The 23,060-nt window shown below is 49.3% G+C and overlaps 1 protein-coding gene across 1 annotated transcript; it reads left to right on the forward strand.

Annotated features, from left to right (window-relative positions):
- Positions 1-1,006: 1,006 nt before the first annotated feature.
- Positions 1,007-21,267, forward strand: LOC144143285 (sulfotransferase ssu-1-like). The gene is made up of 4 exons (XM_077675059.1): positions 1,007-1,152; positions 2,725-2,916; positions 17,194-17,778; positions 20,654-21,267. Exons 2-4 carry the CDS (start codon positions 2,732-2,734, stop codon positions 20,838-20,840), a joined length of 957 nt encoding a protein of 318 aa, XP_077531185.1. The 5' UTR covers positions 1,007-1,152; positions 2,725-2,731; the 3' UTR covers positions 20,841-21,267.
- Positions 21,268-23,060: the final 1,793 nt, after the last annotated feature.

Consider the following 23,060-nt stretch of genomic DNA (forward strand, 5'->3'; position numbering starts at 1 on the left):
TTTTGCGATTTTGCACGCGCACCAACACGCGCGCATCTGTTTACGCCGATTGTGCGTGGGTAGAATATAGTTAAAGGGACCCTGCAACACTTGCCATCGACCACTAGTAATGTATTTTGGGATAAAGTCTATTGTCCCAGAAATCTCCTCCCGCAAGAATTATGAAAATCCGTTCACAATTAACGAAACTACGCGCGATGAGAAATCGCGCATAATCGTTCCCTCTCAACTCGACCGCGGACAACGTGACGAAAGCTGCGCGCTCCCTCCCGGAGAGGAGGGCGGCTCGCGGCGTTCTTTTCGGTGGCCTTCGATATGTCACATGCCGGGTAGTTTTCTCCTTTTCTCCGCAACGCGGAGGGGCCTGTTTCCGGTCTGGTGCCACAAAAAAGCAGGCATGAGTGCCTGCTCGCAAGTGCGCGCTGGGGCTGGTAGGGCGTTTTTGAAGCAATAAACGTTTGTAGTCGAGTGGTCCCGTTGAAAGGGAAGTATTGAGCTCATCAAACAAACTCCGCGCGCACTCAAAACACAAAAGAAACCGCAAAACTGTGCCTACAGGTTCAGGCATAGAAGAGGTTCGTACACAGCGATGACGACGACGGAAATGGGCGAATCTAGCCGCGAAGTTGACCAGTGACAGCCGATCGGGTAGCCATGGCCTATGTGACGTCCCTTAGGCCATGCCAGGGGTTGCATAATGAGGACAACTGAAGAGAGAGCGGTTGATTTTTCCGCGTCTTTCAAATCGATTTGCGCGCTCCCCGCTTCACGTGCACGTGTAATATTTGGCTCAGGTATTCCTGGCAGTGTAATCTAAACGTCGCGCAGGTTTACTTGCACTGCTCAAAGAGTTTTGCAGGGTCCCTTTAAAGGTAGCAGCATCAGCTGCAGCCCTTTGCGTGTTCTCTACGGAGCATTTGCAGCCACCCTTCAGCGCACTTACATACGGCGGCGCCCTTGGTGCCACGTGCCATGAACGCATCACAGAATACCGTGGATAGCGGCTTCGACTGGCCGGTATAAGAGGCACTGGGAGCTGCCGAGAGACTCCAGCACACGCTTGAGGCAGTTCCTCTCGTCGTTAGATTTTTCGTGCCGCTCGGGACGCACCGCCACGCGAGGAATTGCTGGGGCAGCAGAGATCAGCAATCGGTACAGTGGTCCTCGACATTCGTACAATCACCTTCCCGTCCCCTTCCAATCGCGGTCATCTTTTGTTCTGAATGCGAAGCTGCTACTTACAGTAAGACCTGGCTACAACAAAATCGCCGAACTGCAGGCTTTGCTCCATTCGAACTATTTTCATGGCTCCCACAGCAGTGCTTACAAAACCGATCATACCCGCTTTTAACGAATTATCCCTTGTAACAAAGCTTCTGTTATATCCCGCGGACTTTCTTATATCGAATGCTTACGGTATTTTCGCCCCGCCTTTGTTATCACGTCTCCCTAGGCTATTACGTTATGTTGTTTACGTCTATAGGCTACCCCTGCGATAGGAAACACGCCGAGTGAAGCGTGAAGCTGCGTTTTTCTTCAGAGCACACGCACTCGCTCGCCTGGCGGCCGCAAAGCATTTTCCGGCAACTCCTCGTGTAGTAACGCCACTTCTCCTCCTCGTCGTCATACATTATCTTATCTTTTACCTTATCTTTTATAGGTAGAAATAAAAACAGCGCTGCTACTACAGCTTGACCCCTCATCACGTATCGTTAAAGTTCGGGGGTGTGCAAGTGGACGCTTTGGTTTTATACCGGAAAGGAAATTAGTGAGAGAAAAGGAAATTAGCGCCTGGTTTTTCTTTCGTGGAAGACCAGCGCCAATTCGTCCATACTCCCCAGTAACGTGCTGTACGCCACAAACATAACGCGTTCGAAACGTAATTTAGCGCAGACGTTTGGTCAAAGTGCAAATTGGGGTGACGTAACAGGAACGACTTCGTAGGCGGTAGGTCCTTGTTATTCGTGTTAGGGTGCCACTGTTAAATTTATATGGCACTGAATACAATGAAGCTCTCTAAAGTTGTGTGGTTGTTATGGAAGTCATACCTTGTTTAAGAACGACTGCTGTTGGACACAAAGAAAAGATATTGTCTTATCAATATTCCCGTAGGCTTTTATGTATTGACAGCGGGTTTTGAATTCCTGAGCGTTTACAACGCCACTGTGAAACTAGTGGTACAACCTTTCCAAATGTAGCACGAAGGCCTCTGTATTAGTGTAGTGGCAAATCCATTTCCACATTAGTTACTCCTGGCTTCAATATACCGACGGTTTATTTGCATAGCTGCAACGACAATATTGCTGTAAATAGGCAAGCATCTATATTCCCGGTATAGTAACTGCAACCCGAGTTTCTTGAACCTAAACCAACAGCCTTGCGGTCTGATTAAAGCACTTCTAATGACGGAGCCACAAGCTCTCAGCCCGACAAGCACATGTAATACTGGCGGTCTGCAGCCTGCGGGGGGCCTATATGACGCATTATCAAAAGAGTTGGCGTGTTTTAGCAGTGAATCGTGAATTAGTACGTCCATAATTGTGGTATGTGAAACACTGTTAGCTTGAACAGGGAGTCAACAGCCTGCCTGACTCCTGTATATTCGGAAACATTGGCTCATTCGTACCCCTAATCCTGACTTGGTTTCCATAGCGTGTAATATCACTAAAGGCATTGTGTAAGTGGTGTTCTGCCTGACCTAATGGGTTCGCAATCTCTTTTCAGTTCAGCTATGAATACGACACGCTTCCCCGCTTACCAGGTGATCGATGGACTCAAGTTTGCTAAGATGTACGTGCCCGAGAATGTTCGCAAGGCTCGATCCTACGTGCCTCGGGATGAAGACTTGGTGATGGTCTCTTACGTCAAGTGTGGCAACAACTGGCTTGAGCAGATTTTGCAGCTCATTCTTCATAGGTAAAACCCAGGTGCAAGCGCTTCGGGAGCCCCTCATTTCGAACAGCGTGTAGAGGGTTTCAGCATTAGTAGTAGTACGTTTGTGTTTATTGGCGTAAGGGTATAAAAAGCGCCAAGACTATATTAAGTGGCCTTTTAATGTAAGGTTCGGGCATAAAATATGTATGATATGAGTATTCACCGCGGCTGGTGTGCACCTGTACTCACGTGCCCTCGTGTTCAAGTGTCACGTCGCCATACAGAAGAGGGATCCCAGAGCCACATCGCCAAACTGTTTAGCGACGCCCGCTCCGATTATAAGCATACGCACATTAAAAGTTACGCTAAGGGAAATAGTGGCCACTTAGGGAATAAATTGTTAGCCCACGTGCACAGACATCTCATTTTTGCTGACGATGCTTATAAAGCTACAGACGAACATTATGCGGCACCGCAAATCGGGTACAACGGGTACGAAAGCTTGGTCTGCCAGTTGCTAGACATTGTTTGCCGTTTATGCTGAGTGAAGCTAACGGTGGTATTTGCAGAGAGAAGTAACTTGAGGTTGATCAACACATTTTTTTACAAACGAAAGAATAGAAAATTAACATGGAAAAGTCCAGTCGGTACAACAAAAAACGAAATCGACTTCATTTTAATTGACAACCGGAGGTATTGTGCATGACGTAGAGGTGCAAAGTAAGATTCGCAGCAGCAATCATACGAAGGGTAGATGCAAGATAAGGCTGAATCTTAAAAGAGAAAGGAGGAAACTCGCGAAAACTATGAAACCTCGCATGGAGTCCGTCAGAGCCAGATTGCAGCAATTTAAAATAACTATTAAACACAAAGTGGCGCTTCTACACGACCACAACGAGGTCAGTGTGGACAGGCTAAAGTATAACCTAAGATCGGCAATCACAGAATCAGCAGCAGCTGTGGGAGAAGCAAAATGTAGAGAAAAAACTAGAAAACTAACTAAAAAACGAAGGAATTCTAATTGCCAAACGTGAGAACCTGAAAGTGTAAATTTACACTTTCAGGTTCTCACGTTTACGGCTTGTTCAATCTGATCTTCCGTACTTAAGTACGGGAGATCAGATCGAAGAACAAGTCGAGCTGTCGAAACTGATTAACAAAAGTAAAATACAGGACATTCACGCATACAACATTGCAGTCATCGAGGAAACGCTGCAAATAGAGGGAAGCTTGAAAGCAACTCAGAGAATGCTAGCTATCGGGAAATACAGGACGTACGCACTCAGAGAAGAGCAGTACAACCTTAACGCACAACTTGGTCGAGATAATAAAGGTCGCAGAACGATTCTACGCAAGGCTGTATTCCAGCAACGTTATACCAGGAGAGAGAGAGAGAGAATACAACTTTATTGAAGCGCCTGCAGTTTCCCTGCCCCAACTTATTCAGGCGGAGGCTTGGATCGACGTGGCCTAACGTCGTCCTGGCGGCGAGGCTAGCGTCTTGCGGGCGTCGGCTTCCGGGGACTGGCCCCTTCAGCGCTCCGCCCATCCGGTCGCTGCCTCTCGACCGCCGCCAGGATCTGCTGAACGGCCTTGTGTTGCTCTTCGTAGTCATTCGATCTCTTGGCCGCCTCGAACGGCGGTGGGAGAACGTCACCTCTGTTTGTATATTCTTGGTTCACGCAGTCTCTCAGGATGTGAGCCAGTGTGGCCCGTTCACTCCCGCACAGTTTGCACACGTCAGTCACGTACACCTCCGGCCACAGGTGTTTCGCGAGCACTGGGGTAATCACTGAATTGGTTTGCAGCTGCCTAAACACAACCGCCTCGGCTCGGGTCAGCCCTGGGTGAGGTGGTGCCATCGTTCTCCTGCCTAGTTTGTACCATGAGAGCACCTCGCCGTAGCTGGTCATAGTGTCCTTGTCGGGGCAGTCCACGTCGTCGGCGGCCCTTCCCGCGGCGCGGCCGGCTAGTCCTCGCGCCACGGCGTTGGCCGTCTCGTTGTGGTTGGCGAGCCCCAGCGGGCTCGCTACCCCTTCCCCCGCGTGTGCGGGAAACCACTTAATCACGACACTGTCATTGTCACCGTCGGCTTCAGCCTTGCGCAGAATACGCGCGGCCGCACAGCACACCCTGTTCCTCGCGAAGTTGCGCACTGCCGTCCTGGAGTCGCACAGCACCGTCGTGCATCTTGGGTCCGCGATGGCTAGGGCCACCGCCGCTTCCTCGGCCTGACACGGCGTCTTGACTCTCACGCTGGCCGTCGATCTGGTCGCGCCAGTTCTGGCCTCGATTACGCTGACGCTGTAGGCGCCGTCGATGTTCCGGTAACTCGCCGCGTCCACGAACACGGCTCCCTCGTCGTTGGCGTGGGTTGCGATGAGCGCCTTGGCTCTCGCCAACCTCCTGTCCTGGTTGTAGGTGGGATTCACGTTCCGTGGGATCGGGCACACGACGATGCGTCTGCTCGCTCCCTCCGGTACTCGCTCCTCCGTCTCGATTTCCCTTCTTACGCTGACTCCCAGGCGGCGCAGTATCGCTCGACCGGTCCTTGTCTCCGAGAGCCTCTCGAACTGCGCCGTCTGCTGGGCTTCCGCAATCTCCTCCAGGTTGTTGTGGACTCCCAGGGCTTCCAACTTCTCCGTGCTCGTGCTGCCCAAGAGTCCCAGTGCCGCCTTGTAAGCCTTGCGAAGCATCGCGTCGATCTTTCTCCGTTCGCACTGCCTCCAGTTGTGGAAGGCCGCGACGTAGGCAACGTGGCTGACGACGAAAGACTGGACGAGCCTCGTGAGCCTCTCCTCCTTCATTCCGCCTCTTCTGTTGGATACCCTCCTGATGAGTCTCACTGCTGCGCCGGTCTTGGCCGCGAGCTTGGCCACCGTTGCTCCGTTCACCCGGTTTCGCTCAATGAGCATTCCCAGGATCCGGATCTTGTCCACCTCGGGGATGACTCGTCCCCCTTGCGTTCGCACCTTGATCTTCTCGCAGTCTCTGGTGCACTGCTTCTTACGGCCTGTTCTCTTGGGCGGAAGCACCAGCAGTTCCGATTTTGACGGGGAGCATACCAGGCCCGAGCCCTTTAGCTGATCTTCTATCGCCTCCACTGCTTCCTGCAACTTGCTTTCAATGTGACCGTCGCTGCCGCCCGTGACCCACAGCGTGACGTCGTCGGCGTAGATTGTGTGTCGCACGCCTTCGATTCGCTGCAGCCGGTTGGCAACGCCGATCATCACCATGTTGAAAAGGAACGGCGATATGACCGCTCCTTGTGGCGTCCCCTCGCTGCCTAGCGTCTTTTCCGGCAACTTCAGGTCCCCCGCACAGATTCTGGTCGTCCGGTCCGTCAAAAAGTCTCTAATATACTCGTACGATCTTCTTCCTAGGTTCAGGCGCGACGCTTGGGCCAGGATCGCAGAGTGTCGCACTTTATCGAAGGCACTCTGCAGGTCCAGACCCAGCACCGCTCTGTTGTCCTTGGTGTTCGTCTCATCATCCACGATCTCGCGTTTCAACTGGATCATGGCGTCTTGGGTTCCCAGCTTGCCCCTAAACCCGACGAGCGAGTCTGGGTACAGCTCTGCTTCCTCTAGGTACCGCTGCCATCTGTTCATGAGCACGTGCTCCAGGAGCTTGCCCACGCACGACGTCAGGGAAATCGGTCTGAGGTTCTCGATTCCGGGCGGCTTGCCGGGCTTCGGGATCAGGATGGCCTTAGCTTCCTTCCACTGCCGTGGGAGACGTCCGGCCCTCCAGCACTTGTTGAAGTAGTCCGTGAGGGCCGCCGTCGCCGCGTCGTTCAGGTTCCTTAGCGCCTTGTTGCCGATGCGGTCCGGGCCCGCGGCAGATCTTCTGTTTAGGTCTTGCATGGCGTTCCTGACCTCCCACTCCTCGATGTCTCGGTCCAGCTCTGCGTTCTCCGCCCCCTGGTAGTCCGGGTGTTCTTCTCTCGGGGAGACCGGCAAGTACTTGGCGTCGAGTCTTGCCTTCACCTCGTCCTCCCCGTGCTCCGTCGTTGCTCTATGGATGATCTTGCTCAGTCTGTGCTGTTGCGCACCCTTGGTCTGGGTCTCGTCCAGCAGGTGTCTCAGCAGCCGCCACGTTTTGCCGACGTGGAGCTGCCCGTCCGCCTCCCGGCACGCTTGCTCCCATTGCTGCCTGCCGAGTTCTCTGCAATGGTCCTCGATGTTCCTGTTGATTTCGGCGATCTTCTTTCTGAGCCTTCTGTTCGTGCGTTGACGGCTCCATCTCATTTTCAGGGCCTTCTTGGCCTCGATGAGGTGGGCCAGTCGGCTGTCCATCTTGTGCACGTTCTCGTCAGTCTCGATCTCCGTCGTCGCCCCGTCGGTCGCCCTCGCGATCGCCTCGGACCACAATTCGATGTCTTCTATGGCTGTCTGTTGGGCAGGTAGTTTCCTTCGAAACTCCTCCCAATCTGTGTATTTGTGCTTTCTTTTGCCTCGGTCCGCGCTGTGGCCGAGCGGGATCCGCACCTCCACGATCATGTGGTCGCTTCCTAGGTCGGTCCCGGTGTTCTTCCACGTTGCGTCCTTTTCGTCGCTGATCTTTACAAACGCGATACCAGGAGAAATTGCTGAGAGTACAAGCTTAACTTGTGATGTCCCGCTAGCAACTAAAGAGGGCAATAAAGGCTCTCAATTAAAGAAGGCAACAAAGAGGGCAACTGAAGAGGGCAACAAAGCAACAAAGGCTATCAAAGGCATGAAAAGAGGAAAAGCTGGAAGTTGATTGATTGGTTGTGGGGTTTAACGCGCCTACGCAACGCAGGCGATGAGGCGCGCCGTAGTGGAGGGCTCCGGATTAATTTTGACCACCTGGGGATCTTTATCGTGCGCCGAAATCTCGTACACACGGGCGTTTTTGCTTTTCGCCTCCATCAGAAAAGCGGCCGCCGCGGCCGGGAATCGAACCCGCGACCTCGTGCTCAGCAGCGAAAAGCTGGAAGTGATGATGGCATAGCCGTAAATCTTTTGAAGGAGGGAGGAGATACTGTTCTGGAAAAAGTCGCTGTACTATTTTCTGAATGCTTGAAGTATTAAAAGTGCCCATAGCCTGGAAGACGGCATTATCCTGATTCAGAAGAAGGGAGATCCCAAGTACCTCACAAATTACAGACCCATATCTCTGTTTTTACTCCCTGTTACTCTTTCTCTGTTACTTTACTATTTTTACTCTGTGTTACATCGGCCTACTCACTACTACTCTGCTTTTTACCAAAGTTAGTTAGCCGCATTGGTGACAATAAGGATTTCCAACGACGCAGAGGGCAAGCTGGGCTTAGGAAAGGTACTCAACCACGGGTCAAATTCACGTTGCCAATTAAGTTATAGAAAAATCCATAAAATACACTAGTCCCCTTTACATTTCATTTATAGACTATCAGAAAGCGTTTGATTCCGTAATCACCGCAGCCGTGCTGGAAGCACTAAAGCACTGGAGCATAGAGGAGACTTCTAGAAGTCATATAAACAGAACGCTTCGGCACGATAACCTCCACAAGCAAACCGATAAATTCCCGGTGCGGAAAGGAGTAAGACAATCAGAGCTTGCTTCTGGGCTAGTTGGTACATTATTTCTTGCAAAAACACGGCGCTAAATTGAAATTACGAAGACAAAGGACGGCGGAACACACGATGCAGGCTTACGAAGTTGATTGTTGATTGTTGCGCTTTCGTAAGTCTGTATCGCGTGTTCCGCCGTCCTTCGTCTTCGTAATTTCAATTTAGCGCAGTGTTTTTAGAAGGAGTAATACAAGGAGATAACATCTCACCAAAACTATTCACAGCATGTCTGGAGGGGGTGTTTACGAAGCTGACTGGGAAAACATAGGATTAAAGATTTGAGGTTTGCGGACGACGTGACGACGTCGTATTGCTGAATGAGACTGCAGAACACCTGCAAACAATGCTTGAGGGACTACAACCAGAAAGCATGACCATTGGGCTGTAAATAAATATAAAATATCTAAGTTAGTGAGGGTAAGGTAATGAAGCATGCGAAAAACGTCCTCTTCAACTTTGGAAACGAAACGCTAGAAAAAGTAAAAGAATACAAATGCCTTGGACAGATGGTTATTGCTGACCCCAACCACGAAAGAGAAATCCGGCGCGAAAAGGTACGGGCTGGGGAGCACTCAAGAAGCTCTCCCAAATAATAAAACGTTAGCTACCTCTCTCCCTCAAAACAAAATCTACAGCCAGTGCATACTGCCGGTTAAGACGTATGGAGCTGAAACCTGGCGCCTTGCTAAACAACTGGGCAGCAACATTAGGTCGGCTGAACGGGCCATGGAACGAATAATGTCGGGAGTAACACTCAGGGACGGGAAAACCGCTACCAGTATCAGAGAACAAAGTAGAGTAGAAGACGTCATAGTTGAAATAAAGAAAAAGAATTGGACTTGGTCTGGCCATGTAGTGAAACGAACCGACAACCGGTAGACAATTAGAGTGACAGCGTGGATACCAAGAGACGGGTCTAGTGGAAGGGGAAGGCGAGTAATCCGTTGAAGGGATGAAATAAGGAAATTCGGGGGTGAACTGTGGACTCGAGCAGCGCAGGAAAGGAGCAGTTGGAGGTCAATGGGAGACACCTTGTCCTGCAGTAAACCTGTGTAGGCTGATGAGGATGATGAAGCTAGCCGATAAACGTGGTCTTCCTTCTACATGACACCCCCTCAACCAACATCTTGCACCCGAGGTCACGCCCTTCTCTCTTCTTCCCATTACCCGCCACACTGAGAAGTGGGTACGCACTTTTTAAAGGATCCGTGTGTGAAGCAGTCATATCAAAAACAGCAATTAATGACTGCGCGATACGCCATCCGGCGAGTTGGGACAGAATGAGGGACGACACGTTGCAGGAAACCCAAGTCCGTAACCCACATTAATCGAACTGCCTAATTAATTATCACCATCGTTGTTATTTTGTGGTTCTGAAGAGTGCCGCAATTTCCCCCGTGATGATGGTATTGCTACATATTTTCTTGACAGCCTCTGAACGTCGCCGGTTGAGCGCATACCGAACTAATAGTTTGTCACAAGACATGCAATGATTTCGACAGCCAAGCCAATAGGGCTCGTGCACTTCCCAGGCAGCTCTGCATGGCATGAGACCAAGCCTACTTCCGGGTAGTACTTCTGGGTAGCACAAACCTGCGCGGGTCCCATAGCACCCCGTGATTACAGAAGCAAAACGAGCTCGGTACGCCCGATTGTTCTCCGACATGGCTTCCAGCCCATCCCCGGCACGTTCGATCTCTTCCGCCGATGAATCTGGCTTAAGGGAACAAAGCTTTGTAGCGCTAAATGCGTTTACAGTGTCGAGGAAACTGTGGGAAAACCACGCCTCGGCTTTTAGTGGCGCCGAAGAAAAGAGACGCAAAACACGGCATCCATCTCAGCCAGCTTCGAGTTCTTTTTCGAAGACAAAGTCAAGGGGCACAGCACGCGCTGCGTGCTGTACGTACAGATCCTCTTAATCGTCGTCTTCCTTGCGTGGCTCATTCCAACCACGTGTCAGTCCAGCGCGGTGTTCAAATACAATTTACAACAGAAACTGCTGGGACAGTGTCGGCGCTCTGCCACTCGGAGTTTCACCGATGTCCCTATGAAGTGACAAGGGCTTTTCAACAACCTCTGATCAAAAAAAAAAAGAAAGTGTAACGCAATCGGCGACGATCTTGCGTAAAATTCAGTGAGTCCGTCCGACGGCGCACGCTCGTCTGCTGCGTGCACTTGCGTGCACTTTCATTAAACACGCTGGTTTGTGCCGCCATTACGAATTCGTGGTGCAGGGCTAGCTTTGGCTCAGTGACAAGAAACAGCAGGCGTCAGACGCAGGAAATCTGTTGTGTTTTTCGCGAGCAGGGGCCGTAGAGCGAAGGGGTCGCGTGAACTGAGTGACCGTTCTGTGACATTGTTTTCTATCACTTTATTTCATTACGCTCTTTCTTCATCTATTGCCAGTTTCCACTAAGTAGACTAGAACCGTTGGGGCCAGCGAAGTTTTGAGGTGGAGGGCCGGGTTGCATAAAGCCGACATGGCGGAGGGCCGGACGGCAAATTGGGTGGGAGAGGAAGGGGGCTTTGAAGGCAAAGATAAATACTCCAGCAAATTACCAATAATATTTAACAATGATTGATCATCTGGCTGAGTGTGAACATGGGGGACATTGCAACTGGAAGCGGTCAATTCTCTGTGGATGGACCCCGTCTAACACTTATCTAGGTGGTGCTAGTCTAACCCCATTTGAGGTCAAAAACTGGCGCGTCGGTCTTCAGATAGTGACTGGGGGAAGGGTTTGGGTTCTGACGTTGTTCTAGGGGCCGCATGCGGCACGCTGGTGGTAGGTTGCCGAACGAACACAGTCAGTTCGGATTGAATGTAAATATTTGGGCCGCGACAGTGTATGGGGCAGTGTTATGATATGTAAACATAGAAGTACACATGCAAGCAGGCAAAGGACGTGCAATTTGGTGCTTGCTTCTGGCCATTTATTTGCGCTTAATTTAATTTATGCCCTTGCCTCAGCTTGTACAAGCTAGTATACATGTGCCCTGCCGTTGGTGAATCGTCCGGCGTAACATGCTGCGCGGAAAATTATTTAGTTTGAAGAAACACAAAGCAAAATTTACATTTGTCTTTAAGGCATTGCTGGGCCAGTTGTGTCAGCTGAGCCAGCTGCGCTTCTCGCGTCAGCTTAACGCTGCCGCTGAAGCAACCTTTCGCAGTTTCCACAGGCTATAGGACAGCAACGTTCTGTGTTCTATGCTATTTTCTAACTCCTCCTTTGTGGACTTTACGCCGAAAAGGAAAGACCGATAATTATTGCCAGGAAGTTAGACCATCCTACCGGTCGATACTGAATGACGTCGCGACGATTTCGTCAGCTCGCTAGACAGCCGATAAATCGGCTTTTTGTAACGGATACTATTTTGTTAAGCCTCTGGAACTACTTTAAGGGCTACTTTATTCAGTATGCTGTCGTTTCAATGCACCAAAACGCGATTGAATTAAGTGCAACCAAGTTTCTCTCTGGTTTGTAATTGAAAATGCATGGAGGGTGGCGCGGTGTCGTCTGCTTTTGTACTACCCAGCCGCGGCGGGCACGAGGGGGACCTGCGTGGGAGACCTGAGGGGGACCTGCATGGGACCTGCATGAGGGGGACCAGCGCAGGAGCCCTACCGGCATATATGGCGCAGATTCCTGCTATAACTGAATGCCACTTGCGTGTTCCTTGAGCAGTAAAATTAAAAAATGTACTGTTCAGTGCGCCTCAGACTGGGGGAATTAAACCGATTAAAAATTACAGTGAAAAAGGCAATGGGCCAGATTGTTAGCCGCTAATACTGCATCATTTGGCATCATCTTGCCTTTTGACTCCCAACATGTAAAACAATGAGGGGCCGCGTTTTATTTGACCTAACGCTTTTGACCTAACACAGATATACAGCTCAAAACACGAGTACGAGAAAGAGCACAGGTCGGCTGTTGCATCATGTGCATCCAAGAACACAGCGGCAGTCCTGTGTTCTTTCTCGTCTTCGTCTTTTGCGCTGTACATCTGTGTCGAATATGAACCACCAGTTTACCCAAGCTTCCATTCTTGCTTTGTTTACCTAACACGATAGAAATGGGGAAACGCTACTCAGGTGAAGTAAAAGAAGTTTCTTAACGAGAATAGGCAGGCAGTTCATCACCACAGGAACTACCGCGAATCTGCTCGCTGTCTGCAAATGTCGTCGAATACGATAGCCTTCCGCATCCCTGCCACGTAACTGCCTCTTCTCTCCCTCGAATGCTACTCAACCACTCACAGCCAGGAGTACGGGCCCGGAGAGACTACTGGGATCCCCGCAGACGTATGGGAAAGAGTTCAATTGAAGGGAAAGGGAAGGGGAGAAGGAAATGGGTTATGGGATACAGAAAGCCCGTGGGAACAGCGACTTTTGTTGTGATTCGTAACGTCTGACTCCTTTTACGGCCTGATATCTTCAATCAGGGAAGGCGTTCGACGCTGCAAATTGACAATTTTTGCGGCACCTGCAAAGGGGTTGCCGCTCTCCCACAGGTGCTGCTTGCGGGGTTCCGACCGTCGAATACAGGGGAAACTTAACAACAGGTAGCTGCAATGGCCTCTGCCGTGACACTAGGTTCCACAGTCCCTGCGTCCGGCTGCCCCGACCAGCGGTACTAACGATTCGTCGAGGAAGATTTCAAATATTCGGGGCACTTGGCTGCTTCTGCCTTTCTCGGTCTCGGGGTGCCGCAAGTTTATCTTGCGGACTTCGTTTAACGGTACGGGTCACTTCGGTTTGTCGGATCTGTTTTGTAACCTCCTACAGCCAATTCTTTCGCTCACAGCAATAGGAGTCGTCAGGCTGCTGGCCGGACACCAAGCGGTGGAGAATGGTCAGGCAAATACCAGTTAATACTCAACAAGGAGAGTTTCATTCCTTCTTTCCTCGTTAGCCCCACAAGATGGAGACCATGCTTTCGGCACCCACCACTGCTTCCTCCAATGTCATTCAAAATCTGGTTACCATGAGTGCCCCGATTCTCCGGAAATAACCTCGTCGTCGACAGCCACGCTCCCGGTGTAGGAGGGTTGCGGCTCAATTCAATTTTAAGAGGAACGTGTAACCGCAGTTTGGTTTATTCATCATTCCTAGATCCAACCGCGGTGAGCACGCAGACTATTCTGGCCTGCGTCCGCGTCTGGCCTCTGTCTCTTGAAAGGAACTTGAGACCTGCTGCAAGCTCCCACGGGGCGTTTCAACTCTAGAGAGTGTGTCCCGGTCGCCCACTCACAACTGTCATTTCGACGTACCAGTGCTACCCGAAAGCGCCAATGCCGACCAACCCAGCCAACGAGGGGGGGGGGAGGGGGGGGGTGCTCACGTGCAGGCTTACCCTCGGGTTTCCACCCAGACAGACAGACAGACAGACAGACAGACAGACAGGCAGGCAGACAGACAGACAGACAGACGGACCAAACAGGCCACATTTTCGCGCTTGAGTACCCAAAACCAAACTTCTGTCTTGAAAACCTACAGCAACGAAAGTGCCGCCACTGTTTCGCACTCAGCAAACATTGCGCAACCATCTCCATGGCCACCGCCGATGGGCCCCCCAATAAGTGAAAAACACAAAGACGAGAACCCCCTAGCACGAGATTAGTCAAAAAGGAAGGTTCCGCAGTCAGAAAGGAACAACGGTGCCGCAACGCGCCCCTTCTTGTTATTTCCGCGAAGAGCCTGGGCAAAACCCCCGGCATGTGCCTTTATTCACTAGCTTTTGTATGCGCGCGTGTGTGTTTGTAGTTTGGGGGAAGAGGTATCGGCAGTAGTTTTGTTTGGTGGCCGCTACAGCACTTTAAAAAGGATATGTCGTGCTTGTTGTACACAAGGACAAAGTTCGCATACGCGTTTTTTCGAAGCGTGATGGCTCGCCCTGATATCATTGTAGTTTCTGCAGCTTTTACCTCGAGCAGCGACGAGGAAGCTAGGAGCGATGGACAAAAAACGGCGGCGGTGTCGCTGTGGAAGCCACATATTTTATGATACGTCCCAAGACGCGAGCTTAAGCAAATATCGCAGCCTCTGTCATTGGCGCTCATAATAAAAAAACGGACATTTCACGAGACCTTGCTTAGCGTGTTCAAGCAACAATATATGGCGAAAAAATTGACTGGCCTATTTCACTACAATTAATCAAAAAACAGCTCAATATTAACCCCAAAAAACATTGGAATGTTGAGTGGCAACAAGAAGGAAATGAAAGCTACACATTCCAATGGATAAAGAATATTTACAAAATTCCGGACCACTTTCCCACCAATTATTGCACGTCACAGTTTATCACTGGACACGGTAGATTTCCGTTTTATTTTCATAGGTTCGCCATTACAAATAATAACATATGTAAATGTAACCTGCCAGCAGACAGTTTTGACCACTATTTAAAGGAGTGCCCAATAACAAACATATACAGAGCACAACTTCTTGATATCTATAGAAATTATCTCGTAAGAAGGAAACCAGAGCTAATAAAACATACAAAAACATTAAAAATTTTAGGAGAAATGGCAATACTAATTAACGCTAATATTCAACAGTACTAACCCCTCAAATATTTTGTCACAATTTCACACATACGCAGAAACAAAGTCAGCGGCAAATAACAAGATAATAGCTTTTAAATCTTTGTATTTATAATTGCTCTGTAGTGAACATTTTCTGCGTAATTATCTTGTTTAATTACCCTTTACATTTTTTTTATTTTAAATCCAAACATCCATTTTCAATGTATTTAATTTACCCGTTATACTTCGGTGGAACGGGAAGGGTTTCAGTTCATGAGCCCGTTTAATAAAGTAGCGACTAGTGAGGGTGGTCGCCCCGCCAGTATAACCCAGATAAAGTAGCGGAAGAACAAGGAGAGAAATTCTCCGTCGTCGTCAACTCCCTCACTGCACGGCGGCATAAGCGAGCAGCGGCGCAACCAGTAGGAGACAGATCGAAGCCATCTGAAAGCAAAGCTCTTATCCAGCGGCAAGATAGCAGAGCTCTTCGACCATGCCAGGCGAAACAAGGCGTCGCCTGCATTCAGCTGGGGATTATACTGTCAGATTCAGAGCCCGCACACGTGCTTATAGGTGTACTGGGATGCTTTAGTTACTTTACCAGGCGAAATTTTCACCGCAACGTTTGCAAAGCGGCGCTAAATGTTCACTAGGAAACTGTACACTGGGATGCGCTTGACCGTTACTGTCATGGAGTATCTAAGCAAAATGTTTCAAAACTTGAGCCTAATAAAACAAGGCTTCCGCACGTGCTATTATGACCAATATGAAAGGAAACACAGGAAGGCGTAGAAAATACCCTCAGACCCAGCTATGAGTGATACGCAGCGGCCACCGTCGGAAACAAAAAGGAAAAGGGGACGCTGTTCTAACAACTGTTCCCATTCCCGCCGTGCGTCTGATCGGTTGTCGGACGATACCATATTATCGGCGAAATGACGTAGGCTGCGACTTTGTAGAAATGCCAGCGCGGTGGGAGTTCCAACAGTTACTGTAAGAGCATGGAAGGGCGCCCTCCTTTCCCCCTTTGTTTTCAACAGCGCCATTCGCGTGTCGCTCCGAGTCTGTTTCGAGGCTGTTTGCCACGCGTTCCTGTGTTCCCTTTCATATTGCTCATAATAGTACATCAGCAAAATATCGCGTGAATGCGCACACCGGAACGGTGTGGACAACTTCGGTGGTACAAACCATGCAGCCAATTTGAAGCGAATCACGTTAAATAATGGCGTAAAGCAGCAGCGTTTCGCCTCTCGAAACGACTACTCAGCACTTCGCGTGTGTACGAAAACGGCTGAATAACGAGAAATATTGCCTTCCGTGCATGCAGCGTTAGCAGCCTCCACATCCTCTCCACTGTAACATTTTAGACGGTGCAAGCGCCACGAAGCCAAGCACACTTTCCCAGGCCGCGTATTTATAAACTAAAATACCGGTCGATATCAACACGTGTCGTTACCGGGGGCCCATTTTCTCAAACGGTCATCGCCCATCTTTTTTTGCCTGTTTCGCCGCGCAACACCGTAGCGAGCGACCACGGACAAAGGGAAAAGCGGCCAAACATATAACGGAGAGAGGCTCAGATTTCCGGGTCCGATTTTAGCATCGTTGAAAGTTAAGTGGCTTATCGGCATCGCTAAATGTTTATGACTCGTACACGCGCGTGACGGCTCGACTTTGTGATCACAACGTGTTTAACCTACTGCACTGGCAACACTGTACTCACGAGGGCATGCACTCGCGAGTACAGTAGTCATGAGTACAAAACTCATGAGTGCAATACTCGTGAGTACAGTACCCATGAGTACTATTTTTGCGAGTATGTGTACTCACGAGTGTGTACTCACTGACTCATCATCGTCCTCACTGCTGAGTTTGAGTGCAAATAAATGAGTGCAAATGAGTGTAGCCACGAGTGAGCACGCCGACGTATGCCGTCGGGACGTTGAGACTGGGTTTCGCGCTTGCTGTTCAGACATATTGAATCGGACGTTTATATTCCTGTGATTTCGGGTACTGTCCTTTTGTAGGTGTCTTTTTAGGAGATAGTTAAATGCCAGAGATATGTCATATTTGTCGTTCTTGTGGCTTGGCAGCTTCTGAGCACCTTTTCCTGCAGTAAAAGGTATTATAACAAAAAAGAGGAAGAGATTCCCTGCCCTTAAATGTGTTTGCGGAGAGCTTTCCTTACACCTCTTCTTCCAATTCCTGCTTCCAGGGGAGAAAGCGCAGCCAACTACATGGAATTTCACAAATGGACCCTTTATCCGGAACTGACGGGAATGCACTACCTCAACAAGGCGCAGCCACCACGCTTCCTGAAAACTCACTTCCCCTATGAGCACCAGCTAAAGAACCCCAAGGCCAAGTTTATCTACTTGACGCGCAATCCTCTCGACACCTGTGTCTCCTTCTACTACTACGTACGGGGCGCTCCCATGTACGATTTCGAGGACGGCAGCTTCGACGATTTCGTCCAAGCCTTCGTCATGGGTGAAGTCGAACGAGGGGACTACTGCGACCATCTGCTCTCCTGGTACTCCCACAGGACTAAGCCGAATGTGTTCTTGGTCACTTATGAACAACTGAAGGAAGACTTCAGGAACACTGTCCTCTCCATAGCGGGCTTCATGGGGGCCGAGTATAGGAGCATGCTGGAGGAGGACGACACTGTTTACCGAAACCTTGTCGAGAAGAGCAGCGTGTCCTTCATGAAGAAGCTATGTCGAGTGGATAGACCGGTGTTGGAGAAACAGGCGGGCGAGGACCAATTCTTCTTAGATGCAATGAACCGTTTGTACAGGCACGGCCGCTCGATGGAAACTAGGTCCGGCCTGCCGAACGCGGCTCTCCGCCGGTGACGGCGTTAGTTTCCCTTTCCGCCGCAGCGTCAGTCGTAGCGCCAATCATCGGTGAAAGAAGAGCGGCGGCTGCCGGCCGTGGTCACGGTTTCAATGCGGTGTAAGTTGTTCATGACTGCACCGACGGCCGAAGTCAGCATCTTCATAATTTATTACAAAATGCGGTGATACGTGACGCGGAAACTCAGAATATAGGCGTCACGGACTAACTAGTATTTCCGAAGTAGGCTCAGCAGCGCTGCATTTGTTTTCCTTTTAGCGCACCGCATGCGACGTTTGCAGGTGGCGCATTGCTAAGTCAAGCGCAATAGGCGGATTTCTTTCTAAAGACTTTCCCAACGCTTTCAGGAATAATATTTGGCGTGGCAAGCTAGTCTGAGCAACCGCATTTATGTTTATTACGTAACAGCTTATAACCTGCGCGTACGTGAAAATCACGTAAACGTTTCACGCTGTGTCGTACACGGCCATTTCTCAATGCGCGTTTGAGAAATGTGAATGACTATTTTCACACCTTGCTTTAACTGCGTTTTCAAAGAAAACTGGACTAATCTTAATACGTTTTAGGGTCCATTGGTTCATTTGCTTTGGAAAAAAATTACACTGTGCGTTAGGTTACAGGGTACACAAAATGATGAAGGACACGGGAATGAAGTGGACAGAGCGAACGCAACTATGAACTGATTTACTGCAACAAGAACACTATTCACATGGGAACCAAAACACGGAAATGAGTACAGGATGCGGTTGGAATTGTGTAAAACGGCGGCAGTCGTTTTTTGATTTACACTAGTCGCACAACGTAATATACAGCTGGAAGTTAAATTAAACTGTATTAAATCGCTGGAACATAAAAAGGTAAATATAATACAACATTTAAAATGGGATTTGTTGGGTATGTCAGAAAATATGTACGTCATCTTAACCTACGGTTTCCGCGGCAGTCGTTTTACGAGCGGAAAACCTTTGGCAAGAAATGTTTTCGCGAAAGCTGCAGTACATTCTCCAAAGAGCTAGCGGCCTCAATAGCTCTTTCAAGAACATTTCGCACAGCTCGTAACAGTGGTACGGGTCCCTGTTGCTGGCGCACCACATCAGCGGACAGTCTGCGAGGTGCGGGAATACGGTGTTTGAAAGGAGCTTACAAATTTGTCCGCTGTGTCAAGCTGCCTGAACGGCGCGATCCTCCTCGAACTTCTTCACTTGTTCGCGGAATTCGGCGCAGCGTTCTTGCAGTTTTTGTAGTTTTTCGTTTAGTCTGTTTGCTTTCATTTTAAGGCAGCGGCATTTCTCCTGGTGTTATCGAAAAAGCCTGTCAGATCGAACGAAGTCTGGTATTCTCGAGTCTCAAAATTACGTTGGCCGCATGATTGCATGTCCGTGAGAGCGTACAGGATTGGGTCTGCCTCTGTCGGTAAGTGCGGTTGATCTCTTTCTTCATTCACAGTTAGGCCCAAAATTGAACGTTCGATCGTTTCATTTTCTGCAACCATTGTGCTCACTTGCCATTGATTGCGTACTTGAGATGCCGACGCACACGCCTTGAGCACACGCCTCGAGCATTTCATAGCAAGGAGCACACTAGTACGCTATATTACACGCTCGGTGCATAAAATTCTGCGAAACGAAAAGCTCAAAGCGCTCACGCAAACTGCAACACTCCCACCGCTGCTGCTTTTCGCACCCAAACCGGAGTCTGTGCCGATACGTGGCACCCCACCGCCAGTACAAACGGCAACCGTACACTTCGCTTCCAAGCCCTCGCCCGTCGCCGACGCGCGATGCTGCAAGCCGCATTAATCCTACCAACCGTGTTGCTTGCCCGCGTTAATTCCGGTTCCACCCTCCTGGAGTTAACATGTACAGATTATTAAAACTGGAAGCTGAGCTAATTCTGTGTTGTTCATTAAAAAAAAAACGACAAGCAGCGTAAATGCTAGACAACATAGAATCACGCAAAAATACAGAAATTCTTACTGCCAAGCAGTTTTTATTAAAACTATGAATATCCACCCAAGCGGCCTATCAGACTTCCCACATCAGATTTCACACATACGGAAAACTCGACCGCACACGCGAAATCAAACCACGATTCAAACGAAATGTGGAAAGAAGAAAGCAAATCACAAACACAATACCGATAGTACACAGGTGTTCTCTCACGCAAAGCAATCAGGTACGCAGTGCATCTAAGGATTTTACGTCCCTGTTTAACGAGTAAATAACCGGTTTACTAATAAATGTGACCTACAATTTCACGGCATTTCGGGACATTTGGCTCGGAGTAAAATTAACATGCCTGAATTCAAACACGAGATGGGGCTGCTGAGCCTGTGTTTGGCAAAGTTAAAACATGGCCGTTTTAAAATTGTCCTTCAATTAGCATGGTGAATGGCAGCAGTAATGGAGTTTTATATTCCAGCACAAACGGGCGGCAGTGTTTAAACCGAATTAGCGATGCAACATGTTGTACAGTCATATTCCCGAACATGGCGGGAACTGGGTTGCGGGAGCGGCCGCATCGCACTCGTCTTTTTAAACCATGAACAAGAATTACCGCTATCAAACAGATGAAATTCTAAGGCATTGAATACATATCTTTGCCGTAAATTGTGGTATTATTATTTCCCTGATACGTGTGTTAGAACGCGAGTGAACGACGTTTAAAGGAACGATAACCGTCGGTATTCCGTAGGCGCCCCGAAGCGACCGCCGCGGGAGCTGTCACCGATGCGTGGCGCCCCCGCCGAAAGTAGCGGCGGCAACTGACAACTCCGCTCTCACGCCGCCGCCCATTGCCGGCGCGTGAATGAGCAGGCCGGTACACAGGGAAGACGTTGAAGTGAAAGATTCTGCCGTCGTGAGAAAAGGAGTGGTGGGCGAATGGAAGGCGCACTTTTCCCAGCATCATTTGGACTTGGTTAGTGACTGGATCGACAGGAAGAGAGCAGCTGGGGTGATTCGAGAGATCTGGGGTGACTTGGATCTTGGTGGAATAGTATGAACGATTTGCTGGAAAATATGAGACTCGCTAACTGTGATCTCGGGATCTTGCGAGTCTTGAACCCGGCGCGGTGGCTCAGTGGTTAAGGCGTTGTCCTGCTGATCACGAGGTCGCGGGTTCGATTCCCGGCCACGGCAGCGCTTTTGTGATGGGGGCTAATAGCAAAAACGCCCGTGTGTTCGAGATTTAGGCGCACGATAAGGATCCCCAGGTGCTCAAAATTAATCTGCAGCCCTCCACTACGGCGCGCCTCATCGCCTGCATTGCGTCGGCGCGTTAAACCCTACAATCAATCAATCAATGCGAATCTAGATTCTGGAGATTACAAATAAGATTCCTATCATTAAAGTTGTGTTATAAAAGTTTCCTGTTTCTGATGTTCCTGCCCCGGATTCTATAAAGGATGGACTAAAGCGATATGTTTGAAAAGCAACAGATTAAACGAACAACGCAGATGCCGAATATACACACCAACTATGGTCATGTGCGCCAGATACACTCTTAGGCAAAAAGGACTAAAAGTTCGTCCTATGGGGGTCCAACGGCCTTTGCCACAGTCACGACTCCCTTTGGGGGCCAGGGACGAACGGTATGTCCGATGCGGTTCTCCCCAAGGACAAACTGCAGAAAGGGAATCGCAGAAAAATAAACCCGCTCCTGCAGGGATCGAACCACGGACTCCCCAAACCATACACAAGGAACCCAAAACGCCACCTCTAGACCACGCCGCCGGACGAATGAGTGCAAATAATAGTGAAGTGCTGTGCACAACGCGGCAGATTCATTGCAACTGGTGCCCAAATTTCTATCCGTGCAAGCGAACGCGACCGTGATTGGCGCTTAGCGCTTTGCTAACTGTTGGGACTATTGCTCGGATCGTTTCTAAGTACAGCCTCACAACCATAGTTTTTTGTCGTAAAGAACAACCAACTCGTCGCCTAGTTGAGGTGGCTGAGTGATCTGACGACTCATTTGTTCCCGCACAAATTAGCGCAAACTAAGTGTATTCTTAGTGTTCGATACATATGTTCAATGCTCTAGGTATTGCATGTGAAAGCCGTCGTCTGTGTGAGTGTCAGAATACGGAAACAGACCATATTTTCCTGCATCGGCGAAACTAAATTCGGTGTTGCTTAGTCTGAATTCTTCAAGTTAGCGTATATAGCTAGACGATCGGGACTTGGAAATGCAACCGGGTTTTGCAGCAGTTGCACCATTGTCACAGCTTTGGTGCACAAGGCAATTATGTACCGAGTGTAAAAGATTATTTCAAGACGCTTAGCTGTAGCCAGTATTTTTATTTTGCAGTTGTTGTCATCAACAACTAATGCGGTTTTCTCGTCTGTTAATCATATACATATTAATTACGCTTGGATATCAACTTTTGCTATTGTCACTAAAATTTTTGTTATTGTTGACGTGCTTTAAATCTTTCATTGGCCGTTATTACCTCGCGCGAATCGTATGCAATGCAGCTTATCAACATAAACTCCCCGTGAAGCATTTGCCCATCGCGCTTCGCCGCTCCTTGTCATTACCGGCCGCTCTATTAACCACAGGCGCTTTTCTTATATTTAACATCGATATTTTCTACCGTGGCACCATCTAAAGGACCCACTGACTGCACTGACATACGTTTTGGAGATCTAAAACTTTTCACAAACATATGCGCGAAAGGACAACGACGACGCCATTACAGGGGATTAGCGCGTCAGCAAAGAGACTAAATGGATGTGTTTCGCCTTCCCGTTACTCCTTATAGATTGGAGGGGACGAACCTATACTCCGCATTTGTGCACAGAGCACACACTCTGCAACAGATACTTTCCTTCAAGGTGAACAGTTGCCCGCGAAGACTACCGGAAGTATTTTAGTCGCCATTTTAGTCTTTTTTGCTTATGATTTTATTAAAATTACAAGCATTCGTACTAGCGTGGGCCTGCGCCAACCGCTAGAGGCGTTGTTCTGTAGACAAAGTATGAAAGGAAACACGTAGTCTTTGCGGTTAATGACGATTAAGTTCCTGCTACAGTCTCTGCCAAGCCGGTTACCTGTAACCGCTTCTGAAAATCTTTGCTGGTAGTTTGGTAAGCCACACCCTTTTGCAGCAGGGTTAGCATTATGCTAAGCGTAAGGCCGGATTCAGGCTCCTGTCGCTACTGTCGTAATATCTTTAAATAGTGACGTCATTTGACGTCTCAGCCAACCGAACTGCGTGAA

The sequence above is a fragment of the Haemaphysalis longicornis genome, unplaced genomic scaffold, assembly GCF_048455015.1.
Source record: "Haemaphysalis longicornis isolate Haplotype H1 unplaced genomic scaffold, Haemaphysalis longicornis Haplotype H1 scaffold_6, whole genome shotgun sequence".
Taxonomy (NCBI): Eukaryota; Metazoa; Arthropoda; class Arachnida; order Ixodida; family Ixodidae; genus Haemaphysalis; species Haemaphysalis longicornis.